General features: G+C 38.0%; 1 protein-coding gene and 1 pseudogene across 1 annotated transcript in view; one reads left to right on the top strand and one right to left on the bottom strand.

Annotated features, from left to right (window-relative positions):
- Positions 1 to 712: 712 nt before the first annotated feature.
- On the bottom strand, positions 713 to 5,396 carry LOC129523215 (60S ribosomal protein L37-like; annotated as a pseudogene).
- A 667-nt stretch (positions 5,397 to 6,063) lies between these two features.
- GALNTL6 (polypeptide N-acetylgalactosaminyltransferase like 6) overlaps positions 6,064 to 16,824 on the top strand; it is a 1,153,240-nt gene continuing 1,142,479 nt past the window's right edge. Inside the window, exons 1-3 of the mRNA XM_055299901.1 lie at positions 6,064 to 6,119; positions 6,739 to 6,895; positions 7,300 to 7,609. Coding sequence (XP_055155876.1) covers positions 7,472 to 7,609 — 138 coding nt within the window. The 5' untranslated portion in view covers positions 6,064 to 6,119; positions 6,739 to 6,895; positions 7,300 to 7,471. The remainder of the gene's footprint in view (positions 6,120 to 6,738; positions 6,896 to 7,299; positions 7,610 to 16,824) is intronic.

The raw sequence follows: 16,824 nt of genomic DNA, 5'->3' as shown, positions 1-16,824 counted from the left end.
GAAAAAAAAAATATGTCAGATTGTGTTAATCTCTACTCACATCCTCTCAGTGGCTTCCCATCCCACTCAGACTAAAAGCCAACTTTCTCCTATAGATTTAAATCTTTGTCTACATAAATTATAATATCTGATCTGGCTCCCCACCTCATTCCTCAACCTCACCATCTCCTTCCTTCCTGCCCTTTGTTTCCAAAGCACTTTCTTTGCTGTTCACTCACATCCCGGACAAACCCACCAAAGAACCCTCCACTTGCTGCTTCCCCTACTTGGAATTCCATCACCTTGGAATCCAAGTTCACTTCCCTGCTTCCTTTAGATACTTGTTTCAATGATTACTTACTCAGTGAGGACTTTCTCTTATGCTTTATTTGAAATTATACCACTTCTCCTCCTGGATTGCTCTACTCCTCTTTACTTCCTTATTTTTCTCCATGTCTTAATTTTTAACCACCACTTGTTCTAACTTGTAATCTACACTTGACTTGTTTCTGTTAAATGTCTGAAGGCAGAGTTTTGTCCGTGATGTTCATCATTACATCTCCAGTACCTGGATTGTGTATTCAATAAATGTCTGTGAATTGTTATCAGTATATCTCAAGTTGTAATAAGAATATATATATATACATATATATGTATATATATATATATATATATATATATATATATATATTACTTTTTAAAACTAGAACGTTTATTTTGACTAATTGTTGAAATCCTTAAGATGAACTGGATGCTGCAACAGCTGCCCTCTTGGGCTTAGGTGTCGTTCCTTCACGGAATCCATGCCTGAATCTGCGGTATATAATTTTTAGGTGCCTCATTCGACCAGTGCCAGTGGTACTTCATCTTTCAGCCTTGGCACTCCAGTTATACTTTCTCTTCCACTCGGCAGGGTAGCCTCACTTGCCGCAGGTGGACTTCTGAAGGTGGTAGGCCTTAGAGCCACAGCGGCGGCACAACGTGTGCATCTAATTGCGACGCTTTCCAAACAATGACGTCCCCTTCTCATCTTGTTTCTGCAGCAGACCCCAAACGAAGTTTATATTTTTAAGGTTATTTTTTTCATGTCTATATGTATCGTCAGAAAAATTTTAATATTCAATACATAATGTGTGTCTGACATTCTTTAGTCTTTCTCAAAAAAAAAAGTATAACATGTCATACACTATTTAGTGACTTCTTAAGCATGTTTTACTGGCTTCACTTATATTAATTATAACTTTTTAAAATTTCCATTTTTGAATTTTGTACTGCATTATTATGAAGAATCTTTTCTTCAAAATTAATTTAAATTTATTCAAAGCCACCTGATTTCATCATTCAAATAATATTTAGACTTTTCACTGAAATAAACAGATGAACTTTGTTTAGCACAAACATTTTAAAGGCATAATGTATGTTAAACACTCTTTGTAAAAGGTGGAAGGTGCAAATACTGTATATGATAAAGGTCAAATCTAAGCTAGAAATCTCATATGTAATTATATAAAATTATAATCATGCAAACTAAGAATATAGTTATATTTATATATTGTGTAAAATATCAAAGAATAGTTTATTATGTAACTTTATCTTCAGTATAACCTTCTTTTTTACACTCCCAACCCAAAAAAAAAAAAAAAAAAATAGAGAAAAAAAAAAAAAAGAAAAAGAACAAAGAAGCTTCAAGGTTATAAACCTGTACTATCATCTCTCCCAAATTCAGTTCTTTTGCTTAGTTCCTTTAATCTCACAAAAGTAAAAATGAAATAAGAGAAAGAGATGGAGAGAGAAAGAAAGAAAGAAAGTGAAAGAAAGAAAGAAAGAAAGAAAGAAAGAAAGAAAGAAGAAAGAAAAAGATGGAATGAATTAACATCTTTGTCAGAAAAATTTTTAGGTAATACAATGCAGTAATCAAGATTGTGGAATCTGGTTAAAATTCCTGCCCTAGCACTTACTAGCACTTATTTGAACAAGATACTTATCATTTCCTTGCCATAGTTTTCTAGGCTATTAAATGGAGGTAGTAATAGAACCTACATAAGAAGATTATTTACAAAATTAAATGACTTATGCCTAAGAAATGCTTATATAAATGCCTAGCATATAGTAAATCCTAAATAAATGTTTGATAGCTAAATATATAGGGAAAGATTCAAATCAAGGTATGGTCTATTGTTAAGGGGGAAAAAAACACATATTCAGAGGTAAAATTAACTACTAAGAGTTTAAACACCATAAAGTCTAGTTAGAAAGTATTTAGGCCAAAAAAGAAAGAACCTTCTTTTTAGGCCAAAAAAGAAAGAACCTTCTTTTTCTTTTAGCATTTGTCACTTTTTAATTTGCACCACATTTAACTGCAAACACCTTTAAATCCCTTGTGGTGCTAAAAATTCTGCAAGAATGTTCATCTTTGCAACCTCTGCCCAACAGCACTTGCATATATATAGAAATTGACTCAGGGCTTTTTGGTGAAGAATTTCAGCAATGATAGAGATTGGGTATTACCATGTTTTGATGTTTAAGTTGGTTCTTACTTTTTTCTGTGGTGTAGTAGAAAGCATTTGACATTCTAGCAAAAAAGAATTAAGGAGATTCCTTAAAGTATGTTTTAATTCCACAAAAATGAATTGTATAATTTAACTGTACCATTACTAAAATTGCTATTTAATACATTCCTGTTTTTCACTACAAAATCATTTTTCTTCAAAAACTGAGATAACTTAGGTAAAGGTATGCTAATACCAAAATACTGTAGTAGTGTATTCAGATTGAAAACTTTCAAGGGTTTTCATATTCCAGACATCATCATTGGAGAAGATTGGAATATGCCTCCATTTCTAGACACATTATCTTCACGCTCTAGTGTCTCTGCCTTCTGATAAAGCCTTGGAAAAAACTCATCTCAGTGAAAATGAACACTACCATATTAAGATCCAAGGTGAATAATTTCAAATTAAATTCCAGTCATGTCATCAGTTTTTAAAATAAAAGAATAAATTTATTTTTCCAGTTTTGTTGAGCAGCAGGCTCTCCTCTGAGTGTGTAGCCCTCTATGCATGGCAATCTCATGACCCTGAGATCATGACCTGAGCCAAAATCAAGAGTCAGTTTTTTTTTTTTTTTAAGAGTCATATGTTTAACTGACTGAACCACCCAGGCACCCCATAACCCTATTTTTGAACTAAACGTTAATTCACTATCTTTGTAGAAATGAATACTTTGATTCAATCCAACCTATGAAAACTTTTGCCCATTACATCTCATCATCCAGTGTCTAATCTGGCTAGGCCTTCCTTAGGAATTCCTACCTCTATGCCTTTGAATACCTATCGTGAGTTAAAGATGGACATGTACATATCATCAAATCTCTCACTGAGAGGTCAGTTTGATCCCCATAATTTCACCACCACCTGCTCTGGAGAATCTGGGCTGGTTCTGTGACCACTGCAAAAGTGAGGTGGTTCTAATTCTGGGCCTGTAAGAGGACTTGGCAGTTTTTGTTTTCTCCCTCTTGGAGTACAGATTCTTGGGATGTTGTTCCCTTTTGGATCCTGGCCACCATACTGTGAGAAGCTCAGACTATGTGGAAGGGTCATGTAGAGAATTGAGAGGCTCCAAATGATTGGCCCAGATGATCTTCCAGCTGACCGTGCCAACTGCTACCTGTGTGAGGGAGCCATTCTGGCCCAGCAAGACCTAAGTCCTAGGAGCCAGCCTTCATCACTCAAAGCACAACTGCCTAGCTGAGCCCATTCAAATGAAAAGAACTGAGAGAGTGAAATAGTTGTTTTAAGTCATCACATTTTGGAGTAGAGCTATAACTAAGCAATTTCCTTCTGCCCCTTTCCAATTTATTCTAATTGCCTTTATATTACATTTTCAACTAGTTTATAAATTATTCATGGTAACAGATATTGCTGTTTGCTTCCCAGGTGTCCCTGTAGCTATTAACACATTGCTAGGCACATGGGACTCTGATTACCTGACATTCCCAGGGGAATCATAACAAAATGGAGAAGCAAACAGAAGTAAAAAGGGGGCTTTGAATAGAAGACAAGTTTTAAAGACAAGATTTTGTTGAAACCAATATTAATAACGAACATAAAAAGAATATATCTATTTAATCTGGATTATTTGAACAAAGGAAAAAGAATATATCTATTTAATCTGGACTATCTGTCAAGTGTTTGTTTGTAAATTGAACCTAAAATATCAATTTTAGTTAGAATCATTGTCATCTATCAGAAATTTATACATGGAATTATAAAAGAACAGATTGAATGAGAATCATGATATGATTCAAATAAATAAATAGACAAATAAATAAATAAAGGAAAAAGCAAAAGTGATTAAAGCTACACAGTAAAAGGGATGAACATACTAATTTTCTTCCTCTAGTTTCTGCCTCGTATTCTGCATGTACTTGATGTGGGAAGTAACAGTGATTATACCCATTCACTGACACTAATAGTGCCCTGGGAATGGGTACTGTTTATAAGGCCATTTACTAGTGTAACAACAATGAAGCACAATTCAAGTCAGAATCCTGGATTTAGTAAACAGATTGACAATATGACAATATGTCTATTTGTAATACAGAGCTCTTTTTTTGTTTTGGGTATAAAGAAACCAACGTTATTTAAAATGTGAAGGACTTTTTATTTTTCTAATTCCAAGAATTCTTTTGGGTGCTTTTATTTTTAATTGTTAATAACTTAACTGTAAGGCAGAAAATGTCCAATATACTTAAAATAAATCTCCAAAATCTTTCCTCGAGGACCAAGCCTCCCAGCAAAATCTCTCCCTGCTATGTTACTTCTCCAAATTCATATTTCTATGTTTCAGAACTGCACTTGCTAAGAGAGAAAAAGGTTTTTAAATAATGCAAAATGGAAAAGGCAGTGTGTGTGTGTGTGTATAAGCACGTGTGCGTAAGGGGGGGGTGAGGAATTAAGTCCCTTGCTCTCTGGATTCTTGCATTTGTGTAAAATTGAAGGGTAACTGGTCTACACATAAAGGACATATTTAAAAACACTTACGAAACCTGTTTATATACTCTTTTGAAATGCAAGTGATTCACAAAGACAAACATTGCGGCACAAAGCTTTATTCATGCAGTCACAGAGCCAATATTTATTGTTCAAATACATTTTAAAATTATAACGTGAGGAGTTGAAGGCATAACTCTTCACACTCACATCTGTGTCTTTCTCAAGTGAGCCACGGGTAGAGAGAGTAGAAGTGGGAGGCAGAGGGAGGCGGGCGGGGCGGGGGGGGGGGCAGGGAGCGAGTGAGCAGATGAAGAGAGGAAGGAAAGAAGAGAGAAAAGACCAAAATACCGTTCTGGGGCCCACAGTCTCCTCCATCCCAAGTATGTGGGCATCACATCTAGCCTGTAACAAAGGGATGGCCATGGCGCTTCTTTTTGGCTCTAGACAGGGCTGATACAGGGGGCAGTGCATGCACGCCTGTCGCCTCACCAAGTCCCTATTCCTCCAGGAGCCAGGAGCTCTCAGGGTCCAAGAGTACCCAGCGCACGCCGCCAGGCACGCAGGTGTCTTGGAGAGGACCCCCAGGTCCGCGCGTGTGCGCCGGGGGGCGCGGTGCATCTGCATGTTGGGGAGACGCAGGAGTCCCTTCTGCCTGAGACCGACCTCGAGTCCCCACATTTTCCGGGGACCACGGGAGGAGTGTGCGAGGTCGGGCGCCAGGCAGCCCTTGCAGCAATAAAGCGCGCGGGGCGCGGGCGAGCCGGGCGGGGGAGGAGCGCCGCGCCGCCGCCACATCTCGGGGCCCCGGGTGCCTGCACGCCCCGGACGCGCCCCGGGTCTCCGCGGAGTCGCTCCAGAGCTGCTGCCTCGCTTCGGCGTCGTCCTCCTCCACCCCCCGCACGTACCTGGCCCGAGCGGCGGGACAGGTGCCCGGGGAGCCCCTCTGGGCGGCACCGGCCCAGCCTCGGGGCGCCTCCGCGCTGCGCTCCGCCGGCACCGGAGAAGGACCGGGGTCAGCCCGCGAGCCCGGCGACTTTTCCTCCGGAGTCTCTGGCCTGGCGCCTTCTGCGTGAGATGAGTGGGGGCGCTGCTATCCCTGCCCCCGAAAGGATGCTCCGAAAAGCCCCGGCGGAGACAGGCCGGCAGGTGCGAGTCCCCGTCCTGCAGCGTCTTCGCCCTCCCCTTCCACCTCGCGCTCGCGGCAGGGTCTGGGGCCCGGGGGAACTGCCCGCCCCTCGCGGCGGCCCGCCCTCCCCGCCCTCCCCGCCCCTCCCCTCCGCGCCCCTCCGCGCCCCTCCGCTCCCGGGTTCGGGCTCCCGCACGTGGTCGGCCCCAGCAGCGTCTCGGCGGAAGGCGGGCGGCGGCGAGCGGGGAGCGGGGAGCGGGGAGCCGGGAGCGGGGAGCGGGCGGCCGGGAGGGAGGGAGCAGCGCCCGCCGCTCGCCCTCCGCGCACCCCCGCGCGCCCTCGCGCACCGCCCAGCCCGGCGCACACGCGCCTTCGCCCCGCTCCAGCCCCTCCGCGGGAGGGGAGGCGGACCCCACCGCCCCCCACCGCCCCCCACCGCCCTGTGGGCGCTCGCGATGCTCCTCGGGGTTCGCTCCGCTGCCGGAAAAGAATGGTAACATGAAGAGCGGCGCGTGAGAGCGTCACGGCGAAGGCGAAGAGATTGATGGCACAGCGCTGACTGCGCGGAGCATCACGTTCCGAGGGCGCCTCCAGTTCCTGGCTGGGCTCCGCTGACATCTGTAGCCTCCCTTCCAGCAGGTTCCGCGCTCGGGAGCCGCTGCCCGCCGAGCAGAGTGAGGACCGCGCGCGAGCACCCAGGAGTTTGCTCACCTCCATCCGCACAGGACTTGCGCCCCCGCATCGGTGCGGAGCCCGCCGGCACGCTGGCTTCCCGGGGACTTGGCCCTGAGTTCAGGTGGGTTATCCCGGGGGGAGCTCCGGAGGAGACGTTCGGGGAGGACGAGGAAGGTGACGTCCCAATGTCAAAAGCAGACGCTCTTCTTTCCTGACACCTGCCGGGGCTGACCGCTTCCTCCACGCAGTCCTCCCCCCCTCCTGACCCGCTCCCGTCTCCTCTCCCCAGCCCCGCCCTCCCCCACTCAGGGGGGCGCGCCCCACAACTCCTGTTCTTGCCTCTCTAGCATGCTGTAGACTTCCGTTAACTTAGGATTATGTGAGAAATGATCATATTTACTCCATTGCCTATTTTCGGAGAGTCTTAATGATTTCCTCAGTCAAGTCATTTACTTCTAAGCCAATAGATAATGCCTTCGTCATAGTTTTCTCGGGGGGGAAAGTAACTGTGCGTTTGTTCTGCAGATGCCCAACTCCCTCTGAATCGTGCAGATTGGTGCTGAGCACGCAACAAAAGTTTTTAGCTTCTCCTCAGTTTCTGGTGCTTCGCAGGGGAGAGGAAAGGACTTTGGCATTAAACACAAGAAGCAGGCAGGGAGCCATCTCCTTTAACTTTTCTTCTCTGTTATCACTTGCAATGAAGAGGAAACAGAAGAGATTTCTGCAGATGACTTTCTTATTCATGGTGGCTTTAATTTTCCTGCCCAATATTGGTCTGTGGTCCCTGTACAAGGATAAGCACCTGGTGAAATCTACGGAACCCGGGGAGCAGCAGGTAAGTGCCATCCGGAGAAAGCTCACGAGAGGATTGGTAAGGCGTGCAGCTGGCTGGGGCACAGGAAGCAAGTGCAGGCTGGGGGGCCTTGGGTTTTCTCCCAAGTATTTGCGGGGCACACATTCGGAGACTGGACACTTTGGGGCGGAAGCCAGTCGTTGTTTTAGATCTTAACCAGTGACATGGGTAAAGTGTAAAACCAACTAGATAAGGAGGATAAGAGAGGTCAAGAGGAAGAGAGAAGACAGTCTCTCTCGGTTGGTCCTTAGCTGGCTTTTGACTTGAGGTGGATGCAAGGTAACTGCTAATTTGTGGGATGTGGAAGTGGACTTGTTTTCACCTCTCATCTGGTTTGGGTATCCAGGTTAAAGTGCGCTGGGCCAATTAAATTATTAAACTTGTGAAGTAGTTCTCAAATAACAAGCTACAGTTTTCTGTATTTTTGGTTGTAATGTTTGCTTAGCAACAGCTTTTTTTACTCTACGGAGACTTAAAGTCACGGTTTTTCCTCTCCTGTTGCTAAGGTGATGTGGTGGGGTATACAGGCAGAGTTATTAAGGATGCCTGTTCAGTTTCACAGTCTGGTGATAACAGTTTGTTGCTAAAAGCTTTTCTTCATATCTGAAACCCTGGGTGATGTGGTATGTTTTGTTTCTACGTATGTGTAATCTGTTAGTATGTACATAGCTCCTGATTTAACGTAGATCAAAATAACCTAAGGAGTAACAATGAAGAAAAAGATCCTTCACCAAGTGTTGATGAAAAGTAATACCGTTGAATTTCTTGTTTATTAATAAATAAGATAGCTTCTGTAATTAAGCTTTTGACAATAGGATGCAACCTTCTTTGTGATATTGATGTAACTTTTTTTAACTAGTCCTGTGGGACACCTCAGAATATTAATATTGTTAATTTCAAGGGTCATCACCCATGTACACCGCGTACCTTCCACAGATAGAAAGTGTTTAAATAAAAGTCCATTGGTGGACAACAGCAATATGTATTAATGGCAATTAAATATTTGTTCTTCTACTTAACAAAGTTTGATCTCTTTACACAGTGAGTAGTTAGTTGTGAAATATTCGGAGGTAATCTACTTTTTCATTTGGACAAGCAATGATTACCAGTCTCTAAATCTTAAAGATAACTAGTTGTTTATGGATTTTTGGTGGATTGGACTTTTGAGGGAAAATGTTGACATGTTTTTATTTAGTTGCTGATCTCTTATCATCCTTTCTAATACGGATATAACTTTGATTTGAAGTATATTCTGTATTGTCATTCCAGTGGAAAAAAGGAAGATGTGCACTTTGAATGTGAAACTTTTTTTCCTATTTAGATCACTTATTTCTCCAACCCCTCATATGAAAGATTTTATTAATATTAGTAAATACAATATTATGTAAAATTTCTACTTCAAAATAGTTAAAATAAGAAAAGCAAGATTGAATTAACAACTATCAGAAGTATTTGCTGTATAGATAACATAAAACACTAGTTATTCTTATTAATGAGATCTTTACAACTTTCACACTGGCTCTTATTGATTTTGTCTCTTAATAAGAAATCTGTCTGTCCAATGGCATTAAAAAATGAAATATGGCAAATCAACTCACTGACTTATTGTAATCTCCAAAAGAGTTTCCTTGTTTCTGGTTCTTCTATATCACCAATGATTCTTAATTGTAGGTAATATAAATTAACAATTATAGAAGGCATGGGGTGGCAAGAGAAGGAGCTGTTTTTCAAACTTTCATACACTGGAGTAAATAACTGATGGATATTTTGTGACTTTCCAGTTTAATAAATCTGTGTAACAGTTTTGAAACCAAGAGTAAAGACCAGCAGTTATATGCAATAAAATGAATGTCAGTCACACGCTTTAGTAGTTTTTAACCTAATTAATAGTTTTAAAACTAATACTTTCTTATAGAAACAAAATATAATTTAAAAAGGTAGGAATTTATTGTCACTCACTGAAAGATAGAATTCATTGTAAAACAGGAAAAGATACGCTTTTACTGGTTTTATCCCACTGTTAAATGTAATTGGGAAGATAATTAGATCATTGGATAAATAAGAGTTAAATACGTATATATACATATACGTGTATATGCATACACATATATGTATATATGATATACGTGTATGTATATATGTATGTATATGTGTATATACACACTTGACCAGATAAAAAGTGACTTGCAGTGATGGATTAAACATGCTTAATATTGTGATATAATAGTTTGCTAATGTATATATAAATCCATGTTAGTAAGTCAGCTAGACACACAGGTTTCCAATTGAAGCATGTAATTTGACTATTGGATAATGTGCTATTTAAATTTAGCAATTTCTTCTAAAAAGACTATTTCATGGTTAATTGCTAAAATGTTCTTCAAAAGCCATCTTTTGCTATATTTATCACTAAGTTGTAAAATCGTGAGGGTAGGGATAATGTGCTGATTGAGGCATTGACAGCAGTAAGTACTGAAGCTATTCAAAACACGTCACGTGCCCATATAAGCAGTCTATTTTTACAGCAGTTATGTGTAAAACAGCATTTGTGGTGCTAAATGTGATGTGATAGTGGGGTCACAGGAATTGAAAACCTTTACTGTATTAAATAGTTCAATTATTACAGTGGGCTGTAGGGAAGTACTTTAATTTATGGAGACTCAAAATCATAGAATGGCTAATACTCTTTAGATTCTCCTAATCTGAAAATAAAAAATAAAAAAAAATAAATTCTCCTATTTTTATTTTATCAGAGTTCATCACTAATAGTTGTCTACCTACTATTCGGTATATATAGTATTTATTATACAATCTGAAACAAAGTGAAGGTAAACAGAAAACACTGACAGAAACCATGTATTAATTTTCATACTGTTTAGTATTTTCACATTTTTATCCTCATTTTTATACTATTACGAGTAAATTGCGTTTATTGTCATTTAACATTAAGAATAATATTTCTGATAGTTCCCATAATACTTGAATATTTGCTCCATCTATGATGCAGAAAAGAAAAAAAATGAAATAAAAATTCCCAGATTATTCATTTAAAAGTGTTTTTTTTCTTTTCTCTCACATGAGAGAAAAGACCAAATAAGATTGAAAAAAATAGTTTTAATAATACAATAATTAAGATGTGTATTTTATTGTTTGGGCTCTGCAAAGTTGGAATCCCAGTTACTGAAATAATTTTTAAGCTTTTGAGACTTTTAATGTTTTAGAAAAATTTGAAGATATTTTATAGTTTTGGTTTATATGTTATTAAGTTATCAGTCATAATGTTCATATGTTATTTTAAGTTGAGTTAATTTTGTCACTTGTTTGCTATTTTTGAGATGATATAATTATCTCCTTTATTTTGTTTAGAAATATATATGTATATTACAGAATAATATATTGATAATGAAGGTGGCATTTAGCTGAGAATGATTACTATATGATTATTGTATAATACTTCTCATTTTTCTCTTAAAATTTGAATTGCTATCTTTCTTTACTTTCAGCTGCATTTAAATTAAAATTATATATTTAGATCTTAAGCAGTGTATTAGGATAATAATTAGAACAAACAATATTTTAGAGCAAAACTACTTCATTCTTATACCTTTATTATTATACCTTTCTTCCTAATTGTTCATACAAGAATAGGTAAATAAAAACTACCCCTAAACCACTTTCTTTTCCTAAATACATTAAGAAGTTTAGAAAAAAAAAAAAAGTAGCTGCAGTTTGGCAACTAAGTTGCAAATAATATGACTTACAGAAATAATGCAAGAATATTCAGGGTATGACGAGGATCTTGCAATAGCTTTGCGAATTATTTTTGAAATGAAAGAGCTAGAGTCAAAATTGCAGAATTTTAAATCAGACATTTTCAGAATTATTCAGAATGATTTTAGAAACTTAAGCTTGCCTTGGATTTTTCTACCACGTTAAAAAAAAAAAACTAAACTAAACTAAACTAAATACTCAGGTCACTTTTAAATTGTAGAACCTTCTTCTTTGTACTTCGAATTCTAATTGGTGAAATTGGGCAAATCATGCTTGCCACGTAAGGTATGTAAAGTCCTGATCACATCTTGGGTATGGAAAGTATGGTGTGGTAATGTTTTGTTTTTAGTCAGATCCACGTGTAAGCTGTGCGTGACAGATGTGGGATTTTGCCTTCATTCAAAAACAAAATCGCTCCTGAAAGATTCCTCGTCATCTTTTATCAACTCTTCTAAAGTTAATCAGCACCACACATTGAGGGGATTCTTTCTTTTGGTGAAGAACATTTTTTCACCCCATGGCATTTTAAACCTGCTTTATGATGTGAAAATGTCAGATAATTGGTACTGAGTATATGCAAACTGCCTTATGCTTTCCTTTGTCACGCTGATCACTAAAGCAGCAGAGTGTGTCTGTGTTTATTTTCCAGCAAACACCTTAAAAGAGCTAAGGACAGAAGAAAAAAAAATTAAGGTTTTCTCTTCTCTCTTCCTGCTCTCAGGATTATCAATACACTAAGTGTGAAATGATGTATTAGTTTGAGCCATACTGTTCTTAATTAGCTAAAATGTAGGTTTTAAATTAGGATTTTAAAGAACCTTTTCTTGAATTTATGGAAAATCCATTCTGAGTCGCTACAGGATCGCACCACACAGACCACTGTAACAAGTGTCTTAATTATTTGCTGTGACCTCGTAGATTGCAACATGATTAGTTCATCACCTTGCCTCCTGGGAGACTATGTGAAACACAGTCTTCTGTTCGCAATCTGGTAAAAAATTAGATAGGTTTTTCTCCCGTTCATTGCTGTATTCGATAAGCTGTGCTGAATCAATTAGACTCCTATAAGGTTTTTTTGTTTGTTTGTTTTCTGTAAGAGAAACCAAGTCAAGACTGGAATATGTGGGGAAAAGGGTAAGAAAGTTTGGGAGTTTTAAGTGGTTTAGAGAAGAGAATTGAGGAGTTTGCTTTGTTTTGTTTTTTAAAGTTTTGTCAGGAATAGCCATGACAACCTTTAGGAAGTTTGCAACTGTGTCTCACCTTGTAACACTTTTATACAGATGAAAAGTCAGCTGAGGTACATCAAGAATAACCTTAAAGGAAGGGATACAAATTGAGATGAGGAAAAGATGTTAGGCATTGTAAATGGGATATAGAATCAGAGGTGGTTGTGCTTTGTCTAAGCAGTGACTCATTTTTCATTTGTTTGGCTTGCTTATGATGAAGAGGTGAGCACTGGAGACTTCTGATTCTTAAAACCATCTTACATGACTACATTGTTCTTCTCTTTCCTTCATATTTTCATGCGTTGACAAGGTACCGTTATAGAATTAAAGGTAAAAATATGCCAAGAAATAGAAGGTTCTCAGGATGATAGTAAAAGTAAAGACACACTCATAAACTAGATACTTGCTCTCCATATGACCACCATCTGTCACACCATAAAGCTAACAATTCCTAAATTCTCTCAAAATGCAGTTGTAATTCTTGAATGCACAACAAAAAAGAACAAATAAAAACTGTTTGTGCTACTGACAATATATATTTAGACAGGCATGAACATATGTGTATTCACACATATGGATTTATTTAAAGGTTGAAAAGGTTGAAAAGAAGAGACAGCATCCACAAATGTTCAAGAACACAATTACCACCACTGTTCCTCTCCAATATGCTGGTATCTGTTACTACCAAACTTCAACTAGGTGGCCAGAAAGAGGGTGAAAAAATAAAAAGTAAATTTAGAATAAAGGAAAGTCACATGAATGTTTTCTGCAACTTTTCTACTTCTAGTATAATGGGGAAAAGTATGGACCGGATTAGCTGTATTCTCAAAGTATTCATTTTACATATTCATTTAGCAGCACACATACACATACATCCCCATGCGTGGTCTCACTTATAAAGAAAAAATAAATGTACCCAACTGTTTCATTTTGTGTATTTTTTTTTTTTTTACTATTGTAGCTTTATTCTTTTTCCATTGCTTTGAATCCACAAGAGGCTGTTAGTCAACTGAGTTTGAAGCGTCATTTAAATATTACTAGTGTAATTCTAGGAAAGTACGGAGAGATAAAGAAATGCATCTGTTTCTAGAAGTACTTACATCAATTTAGCAAGTGTGAGACTCATAGCAAGGATTTAGCTTGTTAAACTTGCACAGATTATAAATAGGGTGTTTCGTTTGTTATCTGGTAATAGAATCAATGCAGTTGTGGTTGCCATAGACGATGGTGGTGGCTATCAGCTCTCTATTGCAACGAGTGGGGTGGTGTCTCAATTCGGACTGAGAAGGCTAATTTAAAATTTATTGCTCAATTACTCATGGAATGTTATTTTCAGTACTTGAAGTCTAGAAAGCCCGAGACAGGGAATTTTATTATAAATCATTTTGAACTGTTTTATCATAATAAAAATGACCACATTGTCAGGGCTGCCACCCAAGTTTGAGTGATTTGGGCTTTTCTTTTTCCTTATTTTTGGCATGTCTCCGCAGCAAAAGAACCTAGTTGAACTTAATTTTAGGAGGAATATCAGAATTTCCATTCTATCTTGTTCTCTTTTAGTATGTAAGGATGTAGGATCTGGAACCAAATTCTCAGGGTTCAAATTCTGGTTCCAGCACTTAGCACTTTGTGACATTTAGCAAGTCATTGATCTTTACTAAATCTGTTTTCTCTTAAGTCAAGTGAGGAAGACAGTACTTTTCTTGTAGTGTTATAGTGAGGACTAAATGCTTAGTATCTTGAACAGCATATAAGGATTAATGAATATAGATTGTTTTTATGGTATAAGCATTTATAAGCAATCATTGCCATTAGCAAGGAAATTAGTGTTTGTTTAATAAATATTTGCAGATGGTTTCTCTTTGCTAGGTTGTGTCAAGAGAGCACAGCAAAAGAATGAATATGGTAGAGGACTGTCATTGATGTGTTAAATCCAGAAAGAAGGGACTGTTCAATAAACAAATAGGGTCTAGAAAATGAAAGGGTTTTTTCTTTGCAATTTTTTGGTCCAATGCTTAAGGACAGGTTTTTAATTTTATTTTTCATATAATCATTTATTGCAAAAAAATGAATTTTTTTGGTATATTGCATTCAAAGTTATTTTAAAAATCGAAGCTTTTAATAGAAGAGATTTTTTTAAAAGTAATACTTCTTTGTTGTGACCACTTTCATTTCCCATAATAAATAATGCCCATGCCTCACATATAGGCATTTTTTTTTTCTCTACATTAATTACAAACAAGAACCTGAGAACTACTTTTGCTGTTTAAATCTTGGTTATGAGACAGACTGGATTAATCTGAAGAAAAAGTTAAAAAGCAGAATAGAAACTATCAAAATCATGAAGCTACTTTATAAAGAGTTATTATTTCCTTCAGTGGAGTTAGGAGGTACGGAAAAAGCATATTGCATGTGCCCATTCTTAATTTTCTAAATAGTGAAGTGAGGTTAAATTGATATTCATGAAACAAAAACAAGCACTAAATGGTAGAATTTTCTATGTCTATCATGGACCTTTGGAAGAGGGAGAGAGCGGTATGATCTCTGGACCCATTAGAGCTCCGTTCTTTTAGGGGGAAATGTTGAACCACATCTTATTATCAGAATTAGACAGGGTTGGGATTAGGCTAAGGGTTAGGACAGATACTTCAAGTTCCAAATTTGGGCTCACCACTTCCCAGAACATGTCCTCTTGTGCAAGTCACTTAATGTCTTAGAACCTCAGGTCTTCGTGTGTTAACACAGATATTATCTTATAAAGGGTAGCAGAGAGAACTCAGAGAGAACTCACTGGATTAATATATGGAAATTGCCCTGGTGCATAGTAAATCAAGTAAGGGAAACTAAAAAAATAGCATCGCTGCCTTTTTTTCAGTTTTTAGGGTATTCATTAAAGGTAGTGAATAACCTAATGGGCAAACTCAGTAAATTTATAATAAAAAAAGTCACTATTAATTTGTGTATTAATGATAATAGAGATGTTTATTGGCTATACGTACCAACGATACTATGCTACACCCTGCGGCAAGTAAGTGATTAAGAGATAAATCTGTTTTCAATTAGCTTACAATCTGCTCATTAGGAAAAGGCATGCACACACCCATAATATGGGGATGGACTAAATTGTTTCACAAGAAATACATGTTCTAATCATTTACAGTTTAGAAGAGGTAGAGAAAACATCAGTTATTGTGTGAGATTTATGTGGCCTTAAGTGTTTTGTGCAAATATACTGATTTAATTGTCCAACAATTCATTGAGATAGGTTCTTTTGAATAACTCAGTTCAGAGTTAAGTAAGGCAGAAAGACGAAAAATTTGAGTTTGTGCACTCTAGATTCATAAAAAGAAAAAAATAACGAACAGTGTTAACAGCTGTGTAGTTTAAGGCAAGTGAGGACTTTGAAAAAGTGAATGGGTTTGATAATGTGTCCCTGATACTCTCTTGATTGAAGTTACATGCAGTGATCGAGGTATACACAGAATTGTAAGTGGTTAAATGGTAAGACTAAACATACAACTGAAATATCTTATAAGATTGATAATAAGTATTTGTGGGCCTAGCATTGATATAAACAGCTGAATGTGAGGTCTTGGTTGGTAGGAGACCAGAGAAGCCAAAGAGGGCTGATGCATGAAGGCCAGTCCCTAAGGAAAATGAAGATAGATGAAAAAAAAAAAAAAAAAAAAGCAGAAAGAAGCAGAAAAGGTTGTTAGGACCTGAAAGGTAAATATAGAGCATGTTTCTGTTATAGTTCAGCAGAGAGGTTTGAGATTTTTCCTATGCAGTTATCTTACTAATTTGGAGAGATAATTGAACATTTGTGAAATGTTCTGCAAAGTGTGAAACAGTATAATATGGTTATCTATAATATCTAGATAGATAGGTAATTAGATGTTTATCATAGTATATATAGTCCTGTAATGAAGATTAAAGACTATAATACTGAATGGGAATGTCAAGAAACTGTGGCAGCCTCTGGGTCAATAAGACAGCAACGTACCTGTCAAAATAAATGCAGATAATGAATGGATATGCAGAGCAAAGGAAAAAAGCAATTGGTTATGTATAGGTAGTAGAATGAGGGAAGTGAAAGCATATTAATTTCAAGGATAAGGAGATAGTAATATTAAGTTGCCAAGAATTCCAAGATAATATGTGAATAATAAAATTAATAAAATCATTATGATAAAAAATAAA

This window comes from Nyctereutes procyonoides, unplaced genomic scaffold (assembly GCF_905146905.1).
Source record: "Nyctereutes procyonoides isolate TBG_1078 unplaced genomic scaffold, NYPRO_anot_genome, whole genome shotgun sequence".
Lineage (NCBI taxonomy): Eukaryota > Metazoa > Chordata > Mammalia > Carnivora > Canidae > Nyctereutes > Nyctereutes procyonoides.
The sequence above is the reverse complement of the archived record's forward strand: the minus strand, read 5'-3'. Positions and strand labels throughout refer to the sequence as shown.